General features: G+C 36.3%; 1 protein-coding gene across 2 annotated transcripts in view; it reads right to left on the bottom strand.

Moving 5' to 3' along the window:
- Nucleotides 1–26024, bottom strand: part of CTNNA2 (catenin alpha 2) — a 519842-nt gene that overhangs the window by 363583 nt on the left and 130235 nt on the right. For both annotated transcript variants that reach the window (XM_063335103.1, XM_063335102.1), the window contains 3 exons: nucleotides 24877–24996; nucleotides 22359–22625; nucleotides 5391–5594 (listed from right to left, as the gene is read on the bottom strand). In XM_063335103.1, the coding sequence (XP_063191173.1) occupies nucleotides 5391–5594; nucleotides 22359–22625; nucleotides 24877–24996 (591 nt within the window). The remainder of the gene's footprint in view (nucleotides 1–5390; nucleotides 5595–22358; nucleotides 22626–24876; nucleotides 24997–26024) is intronic.

Here is a 26024-nt window from a genome sequence, read left to right as displayed (position 1 = left end):
CTTCTAATCCGGGAGTCTGAGTTTAAGAGCTTGAACTCCCAGGATTTTTGCTCCCTGACAGCCTGCAATAGAAATCATGAAGGATCCAGGGGAGTAAACCAGCAGGAAACCAGACCACAACCAGAACTAACCTCCTATTAAATAATTTGTTCATTTAGACAAATGGAAAACAATTGTATTAAGAGCTTCCATGGAACTGTATTTAGTTCTTCTCTGTAGGATATGTCTAGAAATGTAATTTTATTTTGAAATAAATTATGAGATTTATCACACGCACATAAGAATCTGAAAAAAAAAAAAAACCAAACAATTTTCGGTGAGAGATGGAAAAAAGTCATATGACCCATCAGACTAAGATTCCTCCTGCCACTGCTTCTCAGAAATAAAAGATTTTAAAGTTCAGCTGAGTTCAGCATAGAAATAATAGATACCATGCTGGGAAAATATTTTGACAGCATAAAATCCCATATTTCCATGCTGGGAAAATATTTTGAGCTACCAATAAGACAAATGAAACTAATACATATTACTAGATCCACAAATAATAATGAAACAGTTTACATCTCATCTCCATAGAAGGTCTTGCAAGAGGGCTTATGTACTGTGAGACTCCTGTCAATGCAATATATTATACAAATGCATAGTTATTCATACAGCTGGTAAAGATCCTAGGGACTAATTTTCCTGCAGCAATAATACAAAAACCTTCCACGGTAATAATTGCTTAAATAATATCTGAATTGGGACCAGAACAGATGAATATTTGCAAAGACAGCTTGATAAAGAAATTAAAAAAATCTTATTTGACACATAGCAAATGGAACAAACCAACATTTACCTGAGAAGAAGGAAGGAAGAACCAAACCACACTTCTCCAAACATGTCTTTTCACAGTCCTCTAAATACATTTCTGTCAGTTTTCCTTTATAATAAAAAATAATGCAACTGCAAAACCAGCATTATAATGCCCATCTGCATTGAAATCTGCTCTATCCTTCTCTTTACAGCATTTCTTTTCATATTTTTCTTTGGTTGCCAACTTTTTGAATGTGATTATCTGCAATTTTTTTTAAACTCATATCCCTATGCCTCACCTCTTGAAGTTTTTTTTCACCAATCTTGTGTACTCCTCACCAAATGGTGAGATAACCTGTGGCATCTGTCTATATAGTTTTCTGAAGTACAAAACAGCTTTAAGTTACTTCAGTAAAATTCCAGATAATGCACAGAGAGATTTTACCCCCGGCATATAACTAATTGGAAGAAGATCATTACCTACTTGTGTCATGGTTAGTCTGTGATGGATCCATAAAAAATGGGTAGATGAATGCGGAAAAAACAACATTGCTTTGTGTGTTAAATTTTCCCTTCCTATGGAGCAGAGCATATGGATCCACTGAAGTCTGGTAAAGCACCTAGTGACAAAAAAGATCTCAAGTGCATGGAATATACCAGGAGATATGATAGATGTACTTGAAAAGCCCTGCAACCGCAGGAGCACAGAAGACAAGGTGCATCCCACCCTGCAGGGAACTTTCTTAGAAAGAGATGGGCACAGGGAGGGGTTCTGGAGGTGGAGGAGGTTTTCTTATATATCTTATACTACTTAAAAGGCAGAAGTCCTTACATTGGTCAGTTGGAAGCTATTTCCTTTTCTTGCACACAAAACCTGGGAAAAACCCTTTTTTCTCCTTGCATTGCCTTCAGCATTCATCATTTGAAATGCTAGAAAGCACAATGCAGCATCACATAGACAACTTTGCATTTGACACAGCTGCGTATAAACCATCCAGCTTCCAATTCATGCCTGCAATACTATCCATTGGCACAAAAGCAAAAGATCAGTGAAGCTTCAAGAACATCTCCATTCTGAGTATGTTCTTTTGCACTCGATATTTTACTTACCTGCTGTGAAAATTTAATATAAGACAGAATACAAACCACAACCAATTTATATGGGACTTTGCAGTGTAAATATCCAATAGGTAAAAGGGAATCTAGAATCTTCATTAAAAAAAAAAAAAATAGAAATGCTTTTGTATACAGAAGAAACATCTCTCTGAACCCAAATCATAGAAGTAGATAACTTGAAAGGAACAATTTTAAGCTGGAGAAGGATTGAACCAGCACTGACTGTACAGCACATTGCCCATATCCTGGACTTCACTGTCTGTGTCCTTTAAATATGACCACAAAATATTTAATTTGTTCCATGTTTTTTGTATCTCATGGCAAGCATCAAAAGCAGTATGCACATTTGATAAACAATTACCAGCCAAAAATGATCTGTCATTTTCCAGGTATCAAACAGCAAAGAAACCAAAGCATCAATGTCTGATTAAACTTCACAGGCTTGAAAATGAGAGCAAAATTGCAGTGGTTTAAGACCGTATGGGCAGAAGATTTTAAAGATGTCAATCTTTGCCAAATCTTCTCAAACACAACATGCTCTGACATTCTAGCCACTTCTTGGTCAAACTTATAACTGAGTTATGTTCGGAGTATGCCTTTCTGGTTTACCCATTTGAAACTCATCCAAGCTTTTAAAAATCTTTTCAAATTAAATACTTTGTCACAATAAACATGTTTAGCATTACTACAAACCCAAGAAAATCCATCCATAGGTTTAAGCAAAAGGTTAAATACTAAAGCAAATTCTGCCAGAGCAGACAAAAGGGTGAAATTCAGTCTCTAGATAGATGCCTAAACAATAGCTGCCTACAAGGAGGTACCTAATCTCCTATCCTAGTTAATGGGGATTTAGTTAACATAGTCAGAGGAGTCTAGAGTTATTTAACCTATCCCATATTAGATTATAACACTTAGTCATCTGAATGGCTCTTCAGGTTCCCTTGTCAGTGTTGATCTGATCTCCTGTATTGATCTGATCTCCATCAATTATAACAGGAGGTTAAGCAACTGAGGCTCAAATGATTTGATAAAGGTAGGAGTCTGCCCATTTGTTCTTCCCTAGAGTATATATGGCATGGAAGTGGGGCTGGCACGTACGACACAAGACCCATGGATCCAAATGCTTCTGAATGGGAGACTGAGGAATCTCCGTTCAAATAAGCACCAGGCTATTTAAACTAGTAGTTAAAAATGCCACTAGGCATCTATCTTTAAATAACTGAATTGATGCCTCTAGTTTATCTGTTCGTACCTGTGTATAGAAACCTAAATTTATGTGTATCAATCTGTAAACTGAATCCCATCTGCTATATCTGCTAAGATCAGCTTGGAAAACAAAGTTTAATGCAATATCATTCTCAAATTCTACCATCACAAGTATGTTAAAATTAGAAGTAGTTCACTTTTCAATAACTTAAGTATACATTCAGTTCTTTCAATAGTAGCTCTAAATTACCCAATAGCTGTAAAAAATAGCTTAAATTGATTATACTCAATACAGAGCAGGGAAAACAAAAAAAATACTACAGGAATTGTGCTGCTTAGACTAATTAGTACAGGAAAAAATCTCAAAACAAAAAAGGAGGAAGACAAATTCAAAAACATATCATGGTAACAATAAAAACAGATGCTCATATACCATTACGTTTTTAAGTAAAAACCATGAAACTATATTAGCCACCTTTAGTGCAGTCATAAATGCCTCCAGTCATTCAAATCTCTCCTCCCTCTGTAAACGTGGTCAGAAATGCAGTAAGAATGTTTCTGGTGAAGGGCAAATTGCATTGTTACCAAAACCACGTTTACTTAAAAAGACACATCCCAATAAAATAGGAAGCCCCCCAATCCATCAGTTCTCAAAGTTTTTTGAAAGACCTTTAAAGATTACATGTAACTAATAATTCTACAAAGCAAGAATTTCTAGGAAGGAATCCAGCAAGTCCTCTTCCACCACAGTCTCATCACTCATTATTTAATGCTGTGTCTATAATTTCTAACCCATAACACAACAGCATAGACTTTGCTTTCATTCAGAAAAACTTTTCCACTACCACTTCATAAAAAACAAAAAGCAAATTACATATGCTTTTAAATTCTGCACCAACACAAACTGCTACTCCTTAGGGTAACTCTATTATATGAAATACCTTAAAAAAGTCACAGTTAATATTGAGCTGTACAATAAAATGACTAAAGGGCTGAATTTTGCACTATTGATACTGCATTGTATCAGTCTACCAACTAACTATAACAGTACCAATGAAAATAACTCAAACAATCTTTTCAACGTTATTTTGATGATTATAGAAAAATGGGATCAAAACGTGCCACCTGATAGTCTGGTAGCAATGATAAGAAACAGCAAAGGATAGGACGCTCAGTCTCATACACGTTTGCAAACATTTCAGGTCATATAAAGCAGGTTTGTAAACTCAGTGTAAAAATTTTTGGTAGTCTTAAAACTCAGTGTCCACAATGTCCAGAGCATCACAGAATGGCAGTCACATCACTCAGAATGACTGCTTGTTTCAAATGGCAGCCACCATATTTTTAGAAGAGAAAAGAAAAATAAAAATCTTTTCTCAACAATAAATTCAAATAAATAAATAAAATATTCCTATTCAAATAAAAAGTATCAAATATAAATAAATTCAAACGAACAAAGTTCTCATCAATAAAATGCCATTTTAAAAGAGGTTGTTTACATTGTTTAGGACTTTTCTACACATCCTCTTAAGGACACAGTGGTAGTACTTCTGAGTTTTAATACGCAATGTTAGGAGGAAAGAGTTTTCTGGAATAACTTACGCAGAACAAAGGTTATGCACCACAGATTAATACCACGTCGAACAACTTAACACCTCCTGAAACCCTACACAGATCAGTATCTAAGATACTGCAGGTATGCTTTATGTGAACAGCACTAGTGCTAAACTCACTACTTTCATGGCAACTGAATATTTAACAGCTCCAACAGTGGGTGAAGACTTTCAATGGTTTAACCTACACAACAAACAGACAACCCCACAAGGGTATCTATAGGTAACATCCTATTAAACAAGCACTGTGACCACCATTACATAGTGGAAATGAAGTGTATTCACTTTCATTAGGACAATAATTTTACAGCCATTCCCCACTTAAGCTGCTTGCCCTTAGTTTTCGTTAAAAAAGCATGTTATCTCAAAAGGAATACTTGTTGGCTATTTATTACATAAAAAGAAACATTAACGCTAAAATTATGGGGAGCATGAAGTTCCTTCACAGGTAAAAAAATATTCCTGTGAACTACTAATTGTACCAAACCTCTGTCAAACATTTGCAATATATTAAAAAGTTAAATAATTCAAATAGCATTACCTTTACTCCCGGTATAAAGACGCATTATTATTTTGTTAATTATTAAAGTCATAGCATTAGCCTCAGAAGGTTTAATCATCTACTGAAAAAGAAGCCAGTAGTAAGAGCGTATAACTTACATTATTCATATACTCGCTGAGCAGATCCTGCAGGGCCTGCCGCACGGCATTACACTCGGCTACAATTCGTTCCCGGCGGTCATCTCGCGTGCATGAAGAGTCTGCCATCAGTGCTGCTCCACTGATGATACTCTCCAGCCTTTCTTCAAGAGATGGTCTGAAGCGGGCCTCACTGAAAGTCATTGGGTCTAAAATAATTTTGTTCTGAAAAACAAAACACAAGTGGAAAAATTAGGAGCATACATGGATCTTCAGCAATTTTTAAGTGCCTCATTTCAGTGGCTTCACAAGGTTTTTAGGCTTTCATATAAACAAATTATCCATCAAATTCCTGAAAAATCAATATTACAGAAATATCTGGTAGTTCTAAAATCCCTATATATATATAAAAATATATATATATACACACACACAAATAATTCACAGCCTATCATTACAACAGACTACTGTTGAGAGCAACATAACTGGTTCAAATATGTATTTGGGAAACGCATAGTATAAAACACTATGTGTATCTTTAACTCTGTATGTTATATGTATATATTTAATCTTGAAGTAAACTAATATTATTCTTTCCTGAATCTTCTGACAACTTCTTGGATATTCAGGAAATTCATAAATATGGTGCAAGTTATCTATGACTGAAGAGAATGTGGAACATTCTGTGTTAACTGCTTCCTTCATTTTGAAATTTGATTATTTTTATTGTAAGAAAGCCATTATTATATAATTGCACTTAGACAAAAGTGTTAAATATCTCTGATTCCCATTCTGTAGTGCATATTTTAAAAGCCTTTTTCTAAAGGCTTTTGCAAGCTTGTTTTTGTTTGATTTCATATCAGGAAAAAGTGCTGGATTACTTAACTAAAAAGAGAGCACTACAGAAAGAGAGTCTAAAAAGTCTTTAATTTGTCAAATAGCTTGCTGGTTAGCAAAATATCTTTATTCCACCGGAAAAAAAATATATTTATTTTCAAAGACTGTTCTCCATTAAAGACATTTTAATTCTTAAGTTATGATCACTGCTAAACAGTTGTGTATTTTATATATCAAAGTTAGTAGGAAATATCAAATAGAATCATAGAATGACATGTTGGAAGGGACCTCAAGGAGCATCTGGTCCAACCTTTCTAGACAAGATGGCCCAGCACTTGTTCAGTTGAATCTTAAAAGTGTCCAATTGTGGGGAATCCACCACTTCCCTGCGGAGATTATTCCAATCGCTGATGCTCTCATTGTGAAAATTTTTCCTCTTGTGTCCAATAGAAATCTCACCAGGAGTAACTCATAGCCATTACCTCTCGATTTTTCCATGTGACTCCTTGTAAAAAGGGAGTCTCCATCTTCTTTGTAGCCACCCTTTAAATACTGGAACATGGTGATAAGGTCTCCCCTAAGCTTTCTTGTCTCAAGGCTGAAAAAACCCAGTTCTCTCAGCCTTTCCTCATAGGGCAGGCTTCCCAGTCCTTTGATCATCTTAGTGGCCCTTCTCCGGACCCTCTCCAGCCTGCCCACATCTCTTGTGTATAGCAGGGACCAAAACTGAACACAGTATTCCAGGAGTGGCCTGACAAGCGCTGAGTAGAGTGGGATGATGACTCCTTTATCTCTGCTGGTGATACCCTTGTTAATGCAATGTTGGCTTTCTTTGCCACAGCAGCACACTGCTCACTCAGAGAACTCAGTGAAGTGAGCTTGTGGTACACCAGGACCCACAGATCCCTTTCTACAGAGCTGTTTCCCAGCCGGGCAGATCCCAGCCTGTGCTGGGATCAACCAAGGGGTCAACCACACCAACCAAGCAGGTTACTTTGCCATAGAAGGCGATCAGGGCTGTCAAGCAAGATTTGCCCTTGGAGAATCTCTGCTGGCTTTTCACAATCACAGAAAAGCTCACAGTTAAGCCAAGGTGTCTCTTGCTCCACTTATTTCCCTTGCCTTTAAAGGGGATGAGCTGTTTTTATGCTTCCAGGACAGCATTCCTGAAAAACTCCCGGCACTCACTAGCTCTTTTATCCTCCATGGAATCTTTCCATGGAATCCCTCCCAACTGACCTCTGAGTGAGCTGAAGTTTGTTCTTCTAAAATCCAAAACTTTGTCTTTGTACCAACTTCAGCATATAGGGCTAAAACACATAGGTTTTACCCCTATCAGTGCACAACATTATGTAATATTATGAGTTCTGAGTCACCACTAGACCATATTCTGACCTGCTTTTCTCCTTTTGTAGTTCAACGTAACAAATACAAAAGCAATAATTGCCTGCTTCCACTTACAGGCACATTAACAACACCGTGTAATTCAGTAACCTTTTGCTGCAGTCATGCAAAGAAGTTTCATAATTTCATATTTTCTAAAAATGCTCTGTAAGTTGTGCACTTCTTATTTGAGGTTTAAAAGAAAATAAATTGTGAAATAGGAATTAAAAACTTAGAAGTATTGTTTTCTAATAATGACACCTAGTTTAAAGCACATAGGATTTTTGTTAATGAACTGTTTTGAATTTCATTATATTTTGATAGCTTTATGATTATCCTATTTCCTTTAATATCCAAGAGCAATCAACAAGTGCAAGACAAATGATACAGTTAATTTGAAAAAATACAACACAGTGTATTAAAATGTAAATCAGGATTTGGGGACATGATACATAACCAACATCTGCCTTTAACGCTGAGAAGTGTATCTGTCTATTACGAATCATAACATGCTCAAAACAACTTATTCTAGGCTAAATTCTGATTCCAAGTGAATATGCTTTCACTAATTCAGTGGGGCAGGGCTTTTACAAAAGATCTGCTTATTTCTCAATAAAACTTGCAATTAGCTCCACACACAAAAAACATAACTCATTACTATACAAAGAGGATCAAGCCCTGAGAAATATGAAACTTAACTGAATGCATAGAAGTTAAACAGTAATAAACATAAGGATGCCAGGAAATTTGTTAAGATTCATTATTTAATAAAAAAGGACAAATAGAATTTTAACCAGACACCATATTGTTCCAGCTCCAGGAACTGCTGACTTCGCAGAAATAAATGCAGCATTACCCAGAATAAGAAATAATGTCTCATATGTATCTTCTAGGGTCTATGCTTCATAGCAGTAAGAAGAGCATTTTTACAAGCCTCCAAATTAGAAATCAGTTCTCTAAGAGTTGGGCTTATGCATATTTATGTAGCTGTGCTTTTCAGTCAAATGGTAATACTTAAAGGAGAGAGTTCACCACGACACTATTCTTCCTAAGAATTGGGATTTTTAGAAATCAACCATTTAAATTCATCTGCCAACAGTATATTTAATTCAGCAGTAGCTAGACTGAAATTGCATCAAATGAACTATCTTAGCAATTTATGCCCTTAGTAAGAAAAAGTTATTAAAAAAAATAAATTAGCTGCATGTTTCTACTTATTTTCAGTGTTCTCTTATCCAAATATGGTTGTGTTTTTTTAAATTATCAGAAAATTATCATGTTAATGGTCACGTGTTTTTTTTTTTATAAAAATGGTCATTAACAATGAAAGGAGGCACTCTTTACTAAAGACTAGAGGGTTTCCAAGAAACAACATACATTCTACTTGTGGCAAACCTCTTTCTCAATCCATAGATTTTATCAAAGCAACATCCACACAGCACTATTGCAATTTTCATGTTTCAATTAGAGCAACATAACCAGTCCTTCCAGAAATGCTTTGCTTTTCCTCCTTTCCTTATAGCCACAGGTGTAAGGTTCTCTACCTACACAGCAAATTTTAAAGAGTAGATCTTACACCTCTCAGCGAGTCATGAATCACATTTTCATTCTTAGAGGTTTTTGCAGACCCTGCACTCAGTTTTCTATGAGACCCAATGACCTACCAAGAACATATTCCTGGAATATTTCCATCCTTTTTGAGCCTTGAGGATGAACAATCTGCAGATCAAATATCTCCACTATCTCTGACGCCTGAAACCCAACTCACTATTTTCACAAGCAGTTATCTCATACTCCAGGAATAAATTTAGAAAGTTCTGTACAGGTTACATGCAAACACCATTTACTTTTTAAAAATAAAACGTGTATCTATGAGGCTGTATAATTAATATAAGCCAGCTTTCCTCACTGTAAAACATATAAAATGAATATATTTGTGGGTTTTTTTTCCTAAATAAGAAGAGATCTTTATGACCATCAGACCTTAGCCCATGAAGAATAAAAGCCACTGAGTTGCCCTCAGTAATTTTTCATCCATATCACACAAAACTTTATAATGAATTTATAGGCTTGAGAAGTCAGTTAAATATTTGTTTGGGATATTCTGTTAATGAAAATTCAGAATCACAGAATAATTTAGGTTGGAATTAAATTCTCGAGGTTATCTGCTTTAAACACCTTAAAGCAGAGTCAACTTTGACATCACGCCAGGTTGCTCAAGGCTTCATCCAGTCAAGATGAAATCTCCATTCTTGGGAGATTTTCCAAATCTCTCTGCCCCCTCTTTCAGTGTTTGATCACATTCATGATGTAGTTGTTTTGTTTTGTTTTTCTCTCTCCGATATCCAAACAGAATTTTCCTTCAGTCAGCTTGTGCCAGTTACCTCTGATCCCAATACCACAAACCTCAGAGTAGACTCTAGTTCCATTTTCTCTACACTATCCTACTAGGCAGTTGAAGACACCAACAAGATTCCTCCTCAAAGCCTCTTGCTCTGCCGTCCAAAAAAATTCCCACTTTTGTCAACCCCTCCCAATTTGTCACATCCTGCAGCCTCCTCATCATCTTGCGGTCTCTGCTGGATCTGTTTAAGTCTGTCAGTCTTCCTTGCACCAGGAAGCCCCAAAACGGACCTGGAAGGTCTGATGCGGTTTCACACATGCTAAATATAGGGGTAAAAATCACTCTCCTTGACCTAATGCCTACACTTTTACTAATGCAGCCTCGTAGGTTGCTGATCTGCATGGCTGAAAGGGTGCACTGCTGACTCAAGTTGAATTTCCTGTCCACCAGGAACATCAAATGCTTTTTTTGCCTGGCTACTTTCTTAACCCTAATGTCACACAAAGCACACCATACTGACCAAAACTAACTTTTGGGCCTCGCAATACACTTTTATAACAAGAAACACTCTGGGAAAGAAAACCTTAGAGGTTCTAAGGAAAGAAATAGAACAACTAAGCTTTGTTTAAAATATAATAAATAAAGATGTAGTTACCTATGGACAGATGGTTATAAATACATATTATTATAAATTTTTATTTTAAATTCTAAACTTTTCCTCAAATATCTTAAAAGGACAACAGGTTTTTGAGCTTTGGGAAAAAGAGAACAGGGATGAGAACTTGCTACATGACATATTCTTGACATTCAGTTCCCAGAGAGACACTATTTTTTGCTTCTGAAAGGTTTTACTCCTTTTCAAAGAAAGCTCGGTATCTAAATACAGCTTCAGACTGTGTTATCGACACGTACAAAGTTCTTACACATATATTAACATTATGTTAACAAGGAAATAATGTCTTCTTGGTTGGAAATAAAAAAATAGTTGCCAGGAAATGTGGCTAAATAAATTCCTTCAAAAATCTCAAGTCACTTCTTGATAGCCAGTTAATGAATGATGAATGTAAATGAATTGGAACATTTTACATTTCTAATTAGTTAACTAACATTAGAGCTGTAAATCATGGACTGACACGATAATTCAGGACTTATGTTTCAAGCCTCTTTACAACATAGACAGATTAGTGTAAATGAACATAATTTTTGGATTCAGTTGCTGAAACAAAGTCCAAGAAAATTAATTGAAATATAATTGTAGTCTTATTTGAAAACTGTTAAACTTGTGGTAACATCTTCTTTAGGTATATTACACTAAAATATTTTCTCTTATTTTCTCAATTATTTTAAAATTATGTAAAGGTGAGTTTATAGAGTAGTTGTAATGTTTTCATAAAGAATAAAAACTTTTAGAAAATAGACCTCTTCATACTAATTATTACTATATGCTGTCTTGGTCAAACAAGAATAAACTATCATGAACACTAATAAACTACAGGGCACCACTTCTGAAATTTAAAATAACAGCCAAATTATTCACACTTCAACTAAAAGTCTTGAAAATAACCACATACCCTACATGGTATTATCAGAGAGCACATAATTGTTGAAATTGGTAAAATTTATCTGGATTAGAATATACTTTTTAACAATATAAAAAAATGGTTTTAATTAGAAATATAAACTAAAAATTAAAAATATAAACAAAAAAAAAATGAAGGAAGTTCCAGTTCTTAAAAAAACAACATAAAACACATCCAAATTCATTCCTAAATCAATGGATAGATTCATAAAGTTTGATACTGCTCAGCATTTTGGCAAGCTTGAAAGAAAGCACACTGAAAGCATTATCGTTTCAAAACACTAAATGGCATTAATGGAACACTACTGCTACTATAACCACCTTAGAGCTGGTAACAAAGAGATTCTTAAATTATAGCTCAGCTATATCTCACAATGAAAATTGTGAAAAATCATGTTTTTTTGAGAAAAAAACAACTCAACACATGAACAAACTGGTCTGCAGAGTTGTCCTGTTTGTATAGCTGTACATGTATCAAAGGGGAAATCAGATTCTTACCTTCATACATTCTTCCTAGAATTCCCCACTCAATTACCTCCCATTCAAACACTGACTGAGAGAACAAAAAGGAATCCAATATTTCTTTAGAATCATAGAATTGTCCAATCTAAACCTTCCCTGGCACAGCTCGAGGCCATTTCCTGTTGTCCTATCACTTGTTACTTGGGAGGAGAGACCAACCCCCACCTCTCTACAACCTCCTTTCAGGGAGTTGTAGAGAGCAATAAGGCCTCCCCTCAGCCTCCTCTTCTCCAGGTTAAACAACCCCAAGCTCCCTCAGCCACTCCTCATAAGACTTGTGCTCTAGACCCCCCACCAGCTTTGCCGCCCTTCTCTGGACCCCCTCCAGCTCCTCAATGTCTTTTTTGTGGTGAGGGGCCCAAAACTGGATACAGTATTCGAGGTGGGGCCTCAATAGTACCGAGTACAGGGGGGCAATCACCTCCCTAGTCCTACTTACCACACTGTTCCTGATACAGGCCAGGATGCTGTTGGCCTTCTTGGCCACCTGAATGTGCTGGCTCATATTCAGCTGGCAGTCGACCAACACCCCCAGGTCCTTTTCTGCCAGGCACCTTTCCAGCCACTCTTCCCCAGGCCTGTGGCGCTGCATGGGGTTGTTGTGACCCAAGTGCAGGACTCAGCACTTGGCCTTGTTGAGCCTCATACCATTGGCCTCAGCCCATCGATCCAGCCTGTCCAGATCCCTCTGCAAAGCCTTCCTACCCTCCAGCAGGTTGGCGCTCCCACCTAATTTGGTGTCGTCTGCAAACTTACTGAGGGTGCACTCGTTCCCCTTGTCCAGGTCATCAATAAAGATATTACGGAGAACTCACTCCAATACTGAGCCCTGAGGAACACCACTTGTGACCAGCCACGAACTGGATTTAACTTCATTCACCACCACTCTCTGGGCCTGGCCTTCCAGCCAGTTTTTTACCTGGAAAAAAGTACTCCCATCCAAGCCATGAGCAGTCGGTTTCTTCAGGAGGATGCTGTGGGAAACTGTATCAAAGGCATTACTAAAGTCCAAGTAAACAACATCCACAGCCTTTCCCTCATCCACCAAGCAGGTCACCTTGTCATACAAGGAGATTATGTTTGTCAAGCAGGACCTGCCTTTCATTAACCCATGCTGACTGGGCACGATCACCTGGTTTTCCTTCATATGCTGCATAATGGCACTCAGGATGATCTGTTCCATAACCTTCCCAGGCACCAAGATCAAACTGACAGGCCTGTAGTTCCCTGTATCCTCCTTCAGGTCCTTCTTGCGGATAGATATGACATTTGCTAGCTGCCAGTCTACTGAAACCTACCCGGTTTGCCAGGACTGCTGGTAAATGATGGAAAGTGGCTCGGTGAGCGCTTCTGCCAGCTCCCTCAGAAACCTTGGGTGGATCCCATCCAGCCCCATAGACTTGTGTATGTCCAGGTGTTGGAGCAGGTCCCTCACCATCTCCCTTCAGATTAAGGGGGCTTCATTCTGCTCCCTGCCCCTATATACTAGCTCAGGGGTCTGGGTACTCAGGGAACAACTGGTTCTACTAGTAAATGCTGAGGCAAAGGAGGCATTAAGTACCTCAGCCTTTTCTTCATCCTTTGCCGCCATGTTACCACCCCCATCTAGTAAAGGATGGAGATTCTCCTTAGTCCTCCTTTTATTACTAATGTATTTATAGGAACTTTTTTTATTGTCCTGAATGTCTGAAGCCAGGTTAAGTTCTAGTTGGGCTTTGGCCCTTTTAATTTTCTCCCTTGTGCTTCTTTAGTTTTCTGTCGTATAAAAGGATGACAAAAGTAATGATGGTCTTTGTTGTGCCCTTTAAACAATTTACTGTGCTCTGTTCTTTAAAACACACAAAACCGCCAATTATACAAAAGTTATTTCCTCCTGTAATTGAGTAAAAATGAATTTTAAAAGAAACTATCAAATCATATAAAAGAAGTCCAATACCAGTTTCTTCTGTTCTACTGGGAAACAATCTTCTTATTTAAGAAAAGGTACATTTTAAAAGCACTGAGAAAAACACACACAAACCCAAACCAAAACTAAAAAAAAAAAGACAAAACCAAAAACCAATTCATGCTGTGGAAGAAAGGAAAGCTGAATTGATTTTTCAGACTCATATTCTCAAAGAAAGGAAAGGCACCTTTGAGGGTATAATAATGCAGTTCTGAATCTAATATAAGATTCTATAAGGGAAAAAAAGTAAAGTTTGAAAAGTACAAGACAACTGATAAAGCAGCAGCTGCAATCATACTACTATTTACCTGGAACTCTGCAGGTAGACAAATTATCCTCGATAGAACAGAAATATCTTTCAAGTAAGATACTTCTGTATAACAAGAGTTTTACAAAAGTTTACATCTAAGGCAATTCCAGAAAACTCAACTGATGTATTATGTATCACGGTAAGCAGCACAGTACAGCAGAAGAGACACTTAAGTGGAATTTAGGGCTCTAGTTTCTTTATTGACTCTTGCATTAATCTATTGTGTGATTCTGGACAAATGATACCTTCTTTCCTCTATTTCTCTTTTTACACTTTATTAATTCATGTATTTAGCATGTAAAACCTTCAGGGCAGAAACCATTTCCTAGCATGCTTCTTAGTGATTTAGCACAATGAAAATACAATTTTTAAGGCAAATGCCACTGCAAAGTGAAAAATACGTCAGAAGAGGGAATCAAAAACTCATTGAAAAATGCCATTAAAACCTCAAATTGATAGATGTCTTAGATAAACAATGTCACAACCATAAGGCAGTATGAAAAACTGGTTTTGTGTAAAAAGGAGCACATAATATACCGAGAGACCCAGCTTTTCAGAACAAACTGGGAGACAAGACTCTATAAATAAGAGTATTCCATGTATTTCTTTGTCAGAAGTGCCTGCACTACCATGAAAACAAATGCAGCGTGCTCGCAGGCATGGCTTATGTACTTATGTCAGTGTCCCCAAAAGTGCTAACAAGGCTGTTTGGTTCCTGCTTAGCTATAAATCAAATGTTTCTACTTGTCACTATGCTTCATCGCACAGACATACCATACAGGTGTAATTTGAAGTAATATGAACAGTGTGACAGTGCAATGCCTCAGGGACGAGGAGGGTCCCCCTTCCTCTGCCTTTTCCACCTCCCCAAAATGCACTCCTGCTCACTCCATTCAAACGCTGCAGGTTCTCAATGAGCAGGTCTGATGTGTTAAAAGAACAGAGAACTAATTCAGAGAAAAGAGTGAGTATCTTTCCTTCTGGGACAGCAGGATGACTAAATTCATAGTAGTTTGATGAATATCACACCCAGGTAGAAGTGCACATCCAAGTAGCAACAGCCCTTACCTCCACAGCCCCCAGTAGTCTTTGGTGACTCTGTTCTCTAAATGCAAATGGAGATATTGTTTCCTTGAAATATTGGTGGTGCTCACTTTTCACATACTTGAGTTATAGAAGCGTCTCAGATGTGCTAAATAAACATACTCAAAATAGTACCAAGTGTAGGCTAATTGGAAAATTTCACTTAGTATTCTTTTTGAGCTATTATATGTAACCTAAAAAAAAATTAATATATTTTTGACTTAACAGTTCAGATATTCATACTTATTAATAATGATGAAATAAGCAACCTGTAATAAATTGAATAATGGAATAATTGTATTGCTACAGAAAACATATTTCCCTACAAAAATGTCGATTAGGTTTTTTTAAAGTGTGTTTCTACTATCTCTAACAAATTTGTTTGGATGAGCGTTCACTACAAAAACTCTTTTACAAATAAACTGGTTCTTGTCCTACTACAAGCAGGTTAAATGTGCTTGACAGGAAAGCACACAAAACACCTGGCTTGTTGGAATACTTCTTTCTCTACCATCGACACAATTCAGTGGCCATGTGGTATGGTTAAATTTACAAATAGTATTTTTGATTGCTAAATCTTTTTACAATACTAATGTACTACACAGGAGCATTTCAGGGGAAGAAAAAAAAAATAATCAAGAAACCCACTAGATGGTGCTCTTACACAGAAAATACAGACCAGCGGCACCATTCTCACTGCTAAAGGTTAATGAAGGTAACATGCTCCTAAAGTGCTAGTAAGGAAGGCAGCTTCCCTTTACAGAGGTCATATTTCTGCCATGCATTTGATACCAAAATCCTGCTGTTTCCAGTGCTGCCCCTTGTACTCTGGAGCTGAAATTTCCACAATAGTAGATATACATTTCCATACATACACAAGCACAGATAAAACATTAACCATAATATGTCATGAAGGCATCATGAAGGCACTAAGATTAAAAGTAGAATGAACAGGTGATTAAAACAATTTAGAGTTATAGAATTGTATAATAGTTTGGGTTGGAAGGGACCTTTAAAGGTCATCTAGCCCAACTTCCCCTGCCATGAGCAGGGACATCTTCAACTACATCACGTTGCTTGGAGCCCCTTTCAACCTGACCTTGAATGTTTCCAGGGATGGGGCATCTACCACCTCTCTGGGCAACCTGGTCCAGTGTTTCACCACCTTCTGAGTAAAAAAAATTCTTCCTTATATCTAGTCTGAATTTACCTTCAATCTAAATCCAACTTCAGTTTCTTGTTGCTAAACTACTCCCTTTTTGCCTGGAAAATTCTGGGGAAAATATCCCCAAAGGTAGCACACCAAAGGGGTTGTAGTTGGCAGGAAAAGGCAGCAATGACATGGAAGAAAAAGCTTGTTCAGCCCTTAGCATCATCAGGACCTTGAAAATTTACTCTATTTCCACTCTTGAAAGGTCAGTTCAACATCCTCTAACATTTTTTTGCAAACAGGTAAAGTTTTTAGGTATACTGTGAAATAAACATTGTGCTGTTGTTCATTATTTTCTTAAAGATGACCAGTCTGTGATTTTTTTTCCCTACTCAGGGGAGACCTGAGGAGTGCAGAAAGTGCCAAAGGATCTCACTATCGAGTAGGGGCTTCTGAAGCATCGGGATGCAGCCCTGCTCCTTCACAGGTGAAATGTTCCAGTTTAAAAGCTACTTCAGCTTCACAAGGGAAAGCTTTTTGTATTTCATTCAAAGTCATATATAATGTTATCTGAATTTGCCACTTTCTCCAGTGCAAACTGACACGGGTGTCCCTATTTAAATTCAATATATAACTGCTACTATACAGAAATAGCCATTTGACTATGCTTCCCTACACACTAGAGCTCAACAAGTCTACCTTCAAATTGCTCTGTGGGACATGCAGTAATAGTTTTGCAGTTGTTTCGTATGATTTCAATAGTGAAACAAACACATTTCAATTCTGATTCTGAAGCTCACATTTTTTCCTTTAATCCCCAGCATCATAAATCCCTTCTCTGAAGAACACATTTAAAAGTAAATTGAGAATCCATAAATATTTTAAGAAATCCATTCTCAGGCTGAACACCTAGTACAGTTTTTTGTCCAAAAAGCAACAACATATTAAAGGTAGCCACTTAATGATCTTCTGTCCGCTACCTTTATGTCACATTTTGACTGCTCTTAATTTTATTACCAAAAAAGCATCCTTTCTATTGTTGTAGCCAAGTATTTTGTCTTTTCAGTTTCTATGATTTGGGTTTGGTGGTTGGTTTTGTTTTTTTTTTTTTTCATTACACACCTATTAGATCTTTCACTCCATTTAAGGAACACCGCATTCACAAGCCCTGCAAAATATTCTCAAAGGATTATTAGTATCTTTGAAAAATATGTTATGATAGTCCATTTATTAAATTTTAAAGCCTGGAGGACAATGACCATTGTCATCAAACACTTTCTTTCCCATAAAACATAGTAATCTCCCAAATGGTAGACTTGCAGTGTTCAAAAATTTATTAAAGACTGAGTTACTCTGCCTGGAGTTTTTCTGCTCAAATCCCTCTCATACCAAAAAATGGTACATTTTCAGTACCTCAGGACTTATGTCAAATATAGAAATAAATACCTCATGTACCAAAAATAATTTTAACCACCTCTTTCAGTTCTTAACCAGATCATTTCCTTTATAAACCAAATTGTTTTCATGTTCATTCAAGAGTTAATGTGATTTTGAAATCGAACAGTAAAGAGGTGACACACAGGCAGAGTAATTGAAGATGTAACATGGATCAACTTTAAAGACATGGAACTTTAAAGACAAATGGTTTGTACACACACACAGAAACAATAAATTGCTGGAGTATTAAAATAACACCAAGTATAGGGTGTATCTGGATTAATGTACTAAAGAGCAAGCACTATATATACATTCTAACAAATGCAATACCATTTTATTCCATTGATAGACATAGAACTTGCCAATTTATTATATACACACACACAAACACAAAACTCAAGGAGAAAGTCAGCTACGACGACTCATCAGTTCTGCTGTTTTCTTTCTGGAGCAATACAAAAGCCATGACATACTTGCTTTTAGCATCAATGGAAAGCAGGTTTTTTGATCCTTTTTTCCTTTAGATATCTCTTCTCCCTCTTTTCTAAGTCACTGGCTTTATTCATTTATTTTACCCTTGACTCATAATTTCTTGTAACAATCCTAGCCTTGCTCCAAACACAGAAATAGTCCTTTTTATGGGTCTATGCTGCATCCATAGTAAATATTTTTGTATTTACTATACTGCTACACCTACCCTTGCAGTACTGTACAAGAATGATTGCCGCATTTTTCATATCAAAATCTAAAGCAAAATATTTATAATTGTTTAAAATGTTAAGTATTTTAGGGTGCCCTGTTTGAAACCCCTAGAATTTGAATTTCTGCAGTAGTTAGAACTTCTTAAATTTTTTCAGCACATCCCACTGACACAGCTACATTTCTGGAAACTAAGAAATCACAATCTCAGTCCATATTCTGAAAGGAGGCACTCTCCTACTCATCAGAGATCCCCAGTGCCCAATAAATACTATTTCTACCTGCCACTGCCCCCTCTCCATTCTATCATGCAGAATGTGTCCCCCACCTACCTGCCTGCAGCCCTTGCTGGAGCAGATAGCCACTCTGCATCTATTCATCCCGTCACTTTATACCCACATATAAAAGTATTTTTATATCCAAATCCTACACTTACTTTTACCATTTTCCAGTTGCCAGCCCCACACCAAAGTGTAGATGCTATCTATCTTCACCTCAGTTTTCATCTAGCACAGAATTTCTGGTCTTTCTCGCTTCATTTATTCACACTTTGTAATTTTACTATCTTTTTATCTACTTCCCCACGGCACTCCAGTTTGAAGGGTAGGTCCTGCCTGTGGCACACATCATGATGGCTATGGGGAGAGCATGGACGGTACCAGATGAATCAGTCCGACGACACTCAACACGGGGAGTACACAGCAGTCTCTTGATAATCAGAAGGGCTGAGAGCTATGCAGACTTGCCAGACAAAAACCACCACTTCCTCACATAAACAGAATACTTTCACAATTCACAGTAAGTTCTTTACAACCCTCTCTATGTAACTTGCATAAATTTGTGCAAGTTTCATAAGAGGAGTAAAAGGTGTGTTGTTAGTTGCTGTAAGAACCCAGAAATATGCCAAATTTTACTAATAAAAACTTTACTAATAAATCCAGGAACATCTGGATTTAAATGATTTAAAATTAAAGCAGGAACATTTAAGTTTAAGGACAAAAAATGAAGCATTAAACACATACTTCTGTAATCAATCAACTTTAAACAGTACTTTAAAGTAGAAAATCTGATAAGAAACAGATTTGTGAACTCTCTTCATTTCTACATAAATTATCAAATTATCTCTGAGAAGCAACAAATGATAACTCTTTCCAAAACTTTGCTGCTAATAACTCACAGGCGACTTAATACCACAAGTCACCGTTGTGTAGAGTATGACAATTAACATGACACATATTTAAACACAATACTTGAAGTGCTTGAAATCGGGAGAATAATTATTTACACACACTTGTGATAATATTTACATTGATAAAGTATTGAGATGACTTATACTGCAGTTATTTAAAGTGTTAAGGCACAGAACACTGATTCTGACATTTGAAATAATGAAGCCTGTGTAAAATATTATGAAAATATTATGGGTAAACTTATTTTTAATATAGAAGAATTATCATGTAATACAAGGTTTAATATGCACTTCATACCAATACAAATTGATCTCAATCAATATGACTGATACTGTAAAATAAATATACTGTAAAATTATTTTCGCTGGTAGATAGAAACTTTCTTTTGCTTGCTGAAGTTATATATTGCCAGCATAAAAATCAAACTTTTTTCTCCACCATCTTTTTACCCATGAAATAGTCTCACTAGTCTGGTAATTTTTCTTGCTTTCTTGTTTGTAAAACATAAGGGTAAATTCACAATCAACCCACCACCACAGCTATAAATTTCAGCTTTCCCTAGAGTTTAGGGAATGTCGGCTCTGTTGCAAAATTAGGTGCGAATATATCTCATTAAACAGCTAAGCAGTGAGGCAAAATAGAAAACACGGTTAGAAAGCAGACAAAACAGTAGTTTCAACCTTTGTATCCTCAGCAGTTCAGAGAATAAAATTTTCATTTAATTTTTTTTTTAAATTAGAGAAATATCTCAAAAAAAGGCTGGTTTTCCAAATAAAATTGTGAACAGAACACAGTATTATGGCTATAGGTCTCACATATGCATTTATGATGCCTGCAACATCATGTAAAATGGAAATTACTTTACCTGAGGAGAAAAATTATGAACAAATATTCTCACAAAGAGGCAGGAGACAATATCAGGTGTCTCGCATAGTCTTCACTAAATGTACTTTCACTAAGCACAACGACTCTCTTTGCATTGAACAGCAGTCTTTTCCAGAGAGCAGCATCGTCATCAGTTTGTCACATGTTTCCTTTTACTGTTTGTCAAACCTCTGCTGTCCATAACATGCAAAGTCCCACACAAAAGCCAGAGTACAATCAGAGCAAACAGGGATATTACTCCCAGGGTCGTACCAGTAAGGGACCTGTGAGCTGAGAAGGCCCTGAAAACCATGCAGATTTACTTAAATCTCAACCCACAAAAAATTTAGAGGAAAAACTATAGATCGAGAAATAAAGATATTTAAAAAAAAAAAAAAAAAGACGAGTATAGTCGATGCAGGCAGTACTGTTTCATTTACCTGAAAAGTGTGATGAAACTGGAGTCAACCTCTGGGTCCTGCAGTAGTTCTGAATGGTTTTATCCTCTTTGTCTCTTCCTACATCTATCCACACATTTTCTGCTGTCGTGTTTCCACCTCTGTCCCCATTTCCCTTTTGCTGTTATTCATATACTCATTCTCTGCCTTTTCTCAATATCTTATTCAATACTTGAACTTCATTTAATTCATAATGCTTATCCTTTCTACTGCTGTCTCCAAAGTATGCCCAATGACAGTAAGCCACAGATGCAGAAGAGCAGCCCAGTCCATCACAGTATGAGATGGACCACCTGTACATCATCTCTGTACTTTCAGCCCTAAATACAGCAGGATTGAGTAGCTCCTGCAGGTGTATGACAGATGCTTGTACTGCAATGTTATTTATTAACCAAACTGAAAAAGACACCATGTCCTAATTATAATTTTAACAAACCCTTACCTAAAGTCAGAGCATGAAAGAGAAAAAAATTATATTTTCAGATACTATCTGCAATTATTTTTTTTTTCACTTTCTAAAGAACAGTCCTCAACTGTAACATAGGGAAAAATCATAATATAAGACTGGCAATGAAATTAACAGCTAAACAATTAGTTGTTAGGAAAGTTACTTAAGCAAAACTGTAGCTATTTCTGGAATAGAGGCTCCAGCACTTTGCCTGCAGTTGAAGTGATGGGTATCAACTGTGTTTGAAGGATGTCTTTTCCATATATTTGATTAACATAATTCACAATTCAAGTTGAATGTTAATGTTTCCAGGATGTTCAGCTCCATCACCATCTTTATTTTATTGTCTTGACTTCCTGACTTGCCAGACAAATATTTTACCATTCAACAAATCACAGAACTTGGTCACAGAACTAAAATGCCAGATTAATCAGACTTATTATTCAAAACTATGTAACTAGACTTTTCAAGGGCACTAGGGGAAAAGAGGACTTCTTTCTCTCTATCACGGCACCTGCATGTGAGCACAAATAACTGCTTGTAATTCAAGTCTATTAGCAGCAAATAACTATTCCTCATTAAAAATAACACAAATCAATCTCTGTACTTTGCCTCTGCAGTCTGAGAAAATGGACCTGAATGAAAAGGGAAATTTAAGTCCTGTTCAAGACCCACTTAGTTAAAAGCACTGTAGATTTCATGGAGAAGCACTTCATTTTCAATAAACTTCTGATACTTACATCAAATTCATTTAGTGCAGCAGCAAGCTCTCCTATGCCAGTGTGCCCCTTGTTCTCATCAGTGGGTGAGGTGGCCTGGGCAGCGTTGGAGATACCAGCAATTGCTTCTTGTACTTGCTTGAAGACATAGTCTCTGTTGGCCCTAGTGGCTGCAACGTCAGGGTGACGGAGAAATGCTTGGGATGCAGTATACAACATAGTGGCATTCTTCTTCAGAGCACCTCGAGCTGCAGCCATTTCATCCCTGCAGTGAGGATCTTTCAGTTCCTATACAAAAACATGCAATTATTACAGTTTTAAATGTCAGGTTTTGCATTAGAATGTATTGTCTATACAGCTTAAGTGTCCCTGCACAAATATAGCCCAGTGATTTAGCAGAGATGGAATCAATGGCAGAAACTAAAGAGGGCCTACAAGAAAGATGGGGAGGGACCCTTTATCAGGGAGTGTAGTGATAGGACAAGGTGTAATGGTTTTAAACTGAAAGAGGGTAAATTTAGATTAGATATTAGGAAGAAATTCTTTATGATTCTATGATCTACCATAGATCATATGAGATCATATGAGAAAGAAATCTCTCTGCTGCCCAAGAAACTCCATTCCTTCTGTGTTCCTATAGCTGTTACCCTCTTCACAATATTTTCTTATCAGTCTATATGCTTTCCTTATTCAATGACCTACTGAAAATTTATATAAAACATTCAAAATTACTTCTACCGACTGACTGGATTCAATCTGCTGATTCCATAAAGGCAATGCGAGTGCAACAATCCTGTTGCAGCAAGTGCCATATTTTTGTAAGTACTATATATATCTATAAATATATCTATAAATATATATACACACACATAAAATCATAAGGTAGAACTTTAAAAAAATCAAAATCAAAATATTACATCGATGAACATATTTTTAGTTCTTAAAGACCTAATAAATACGCCCCTCATTGTTTTTAGCCTTTCCTTCATATTTGTTCTATTCCTTGTATCATTTAGTGTTAGTTTTAATGACATATACTTTTCTTTTGTTTCCCCTGACAACAAGCGCCAGCTACTGTACAATATGTTACCAGAATAAGATGACACTGGTTTATTGTTATTTAATCCATTTATTTATTTATTTGTAGCATATATCACACTGTCCATGAAAGCCTTTCAACCATTGATAGCCCTAACAATATTCATATGGAGTAATAAAACATCATTACTTCTATTTAAAAACTATGAACAAAGAAGTCTGGAGAGATGAATAGTTTACTTAAGTTCACACGTAGTATCTATGGCAAAAAATTAAAAAAGAACACAGATATTCTGAATTTAAAGGTTCTACCCATTGACTAATTTCAACCACACATGACTGACGGGTAACAGTTTTCAGAGAGAATTAAGTTCCTAAAACCTTTATCAGGCTACAAAACAGAAGAGATTAAAAGAAAACGTACAAACATCTAAGTAGTAAGTTCTAATGCTATCAAGATTTTCCACAGTTATACGAAAACCTTACTGACATTACAAAAATGCACCTCAAGAAGAAAATTTTGAAAGGCTTATAACCGAGGTCTTCTGTTATCTCTTCATACCGCCACTAAGAACTTGAGACATATACCGTCATTAGCTTTCACATTTTTCTTTTTCCCATATTTGTAGCTATACTTCCACAAGTGAATTGTCTGAACATACAGAATAGTACTGTTCATATAGTGACTAGATTTTACATTTTTAATTTATTTAATTTCAGTATAACTCTGAAAATGTTGTATTTCATAAAAAGATAAAATAGTGATACAGAAGTAAATTGTCATTACTGTAATGCAGAAAATAAAGTAAATAGACAGATGAATATGGAAAGCTATGCGATCCTAAGATGACACACTCCTGAATGGTGGTATTCAAATACAATCAAAGTTGGAGAGACCTTATTCAACTCCACAGTGTCAGCACCGTCAGGACTCTTAAAAAGAACAGTGTTCAAGAGAATGTTACCTTTATTGCAAAGTTGTATAATTGCAGGCACTGAATAAATGTTATTGTGACTTTCTGGGTTTTTTTGCATTTGCCTTAGTGACGAATGAATTGAGTACTAGGTTTTTTTAAGTATTTGAAAATTAATAATGATGGTTTTAAACACAAAGTAGATTTCTGTTCTTGCTAAATTTGAATTATACCAGACTACCAAAGAGCTCATGTTTTACCAGCTGTCAGAGTGACCTCAAATCAACATAGGTTAGAATTAAATGGGAATAACCACCTCATGAAAACTATCCTGAACTTCCTGAATCACTTGCCTTTTCATCCTTCATTCTGTTACTAATTGAAGACACTTGGAAAATATTCTTAAATAAACTGCATTTTTTAAAAACTTCATCACATTCAAAAAAATCAGTGTGATTAAATTACAGGCCATGACACATCAATTACTTATTGTACATTTTAAACCAAACTTGGGCATAAACTACAAGATCTTTAGAACCAAAACTAGAACCACTAGAACCAGAACCACTGCTTTAAAACATACTCACCTGTTGTCGTCTAGCAGCTACGTAGTTCAGTTTTACCATCTCTTTTCCGAATTCTTTAAAGCGATTCGCTAAGTCTTGCTCATTTGTCGCATTTTTCACTGCTTCTAGTGCTTCCTCTACCTAGAACATAAAATATCAACTTTGTTAGCATTCTAATCCAGGTGCGCTCTTTAACAAAGTCCATAACTATTCTACCCAATACTCTATATTATATGGACCCAGTTTAGCTTTCATCTCCATCACTGCACAGTGTCTTTATCACAGTCCCACTAACTTTAATTAGGTTTCTTAATAGAGAAGCTGTCTGATCGCCATTGTGCATTACTTTCCATTTACTGTACTTTGCATGTAAAACTAATGTAACGGGCATAACTGTATTAATTTCCCCACTCACAGTTATCAGATGAAATGTTTAATATATGCGGGTTTCAAACAACATAGATGAATATGTTCTTAATGTGTGGTACACGATTTATGGGAAAACAAAGGGAAGTTATTAATTCTGGACAAAAAATAACATTTAAAAAGGAAACTCAAACTTACCATTAATATTTAAATTTACCCTGATATATCCAAAACACCGTATCGTTGTGAAATAAATGAAACAACAATAGATTCAAACCAGAATATATTTATGATTTCTTCTTCTCAGCTCTCAGCTTTCCTTTTTCAGTTACTTTAAAATCGATAAAAAAATCTACCACAGAAAATTGTAGTCATCCTCTAGCTAACAGGTAAAGATACAAACCCCCAGTTATACAAACAAGTTAATCTACCAAATCTATTGTGAAACTTCACCTTATGTACAGCAAGGGAAAATATCTGAAGGGATAAAATGCTCATTTCATAGAATAAGTAAAGGAAATCTTTCTGTCACTAGATGAAAAGTCAAAGTTTTATTTCTCTCTCACACAAGACAAAACACAATTCCAAGCAAAAGGATTGAGAATTAAAAAGTTTTTATTCATCCTTCTTTCTAAATACTATTGCTTCAATTCATGACACCGTGCATAAGCTTTCAACAACAGGCAAATTTTCTCCTTGAAGAGAAACAGCTAATTCTGAAAGGTACATGCTCCTATGCAAGAACCGAGGTTTGAAGCTTACTCTCCAAACGCCACTGGGAATTCACAAATTCAGCAGTAGCT

The sequence above is a fragment of the Chroicocephalus ridibundus genome, chromosome 5 (assembly GCF_963924245.1).
Source record: "Chroicocephalus ridibundus chromosome 5, bChrRid1.1, whole genome shotgun sequence".
Taxonomy (NCBI): Eukaryota; Metazoa; Chordata; class Aves; order Charadriiformes; family Laridae; genus Chroicocephalus; species Chroicocephalus ridibundus.
The sequence above is the reverse complement of the archived record's forward strand: the minus strand, read 5'-3'. Positions and strand labels throughout refer to the sequence as shown.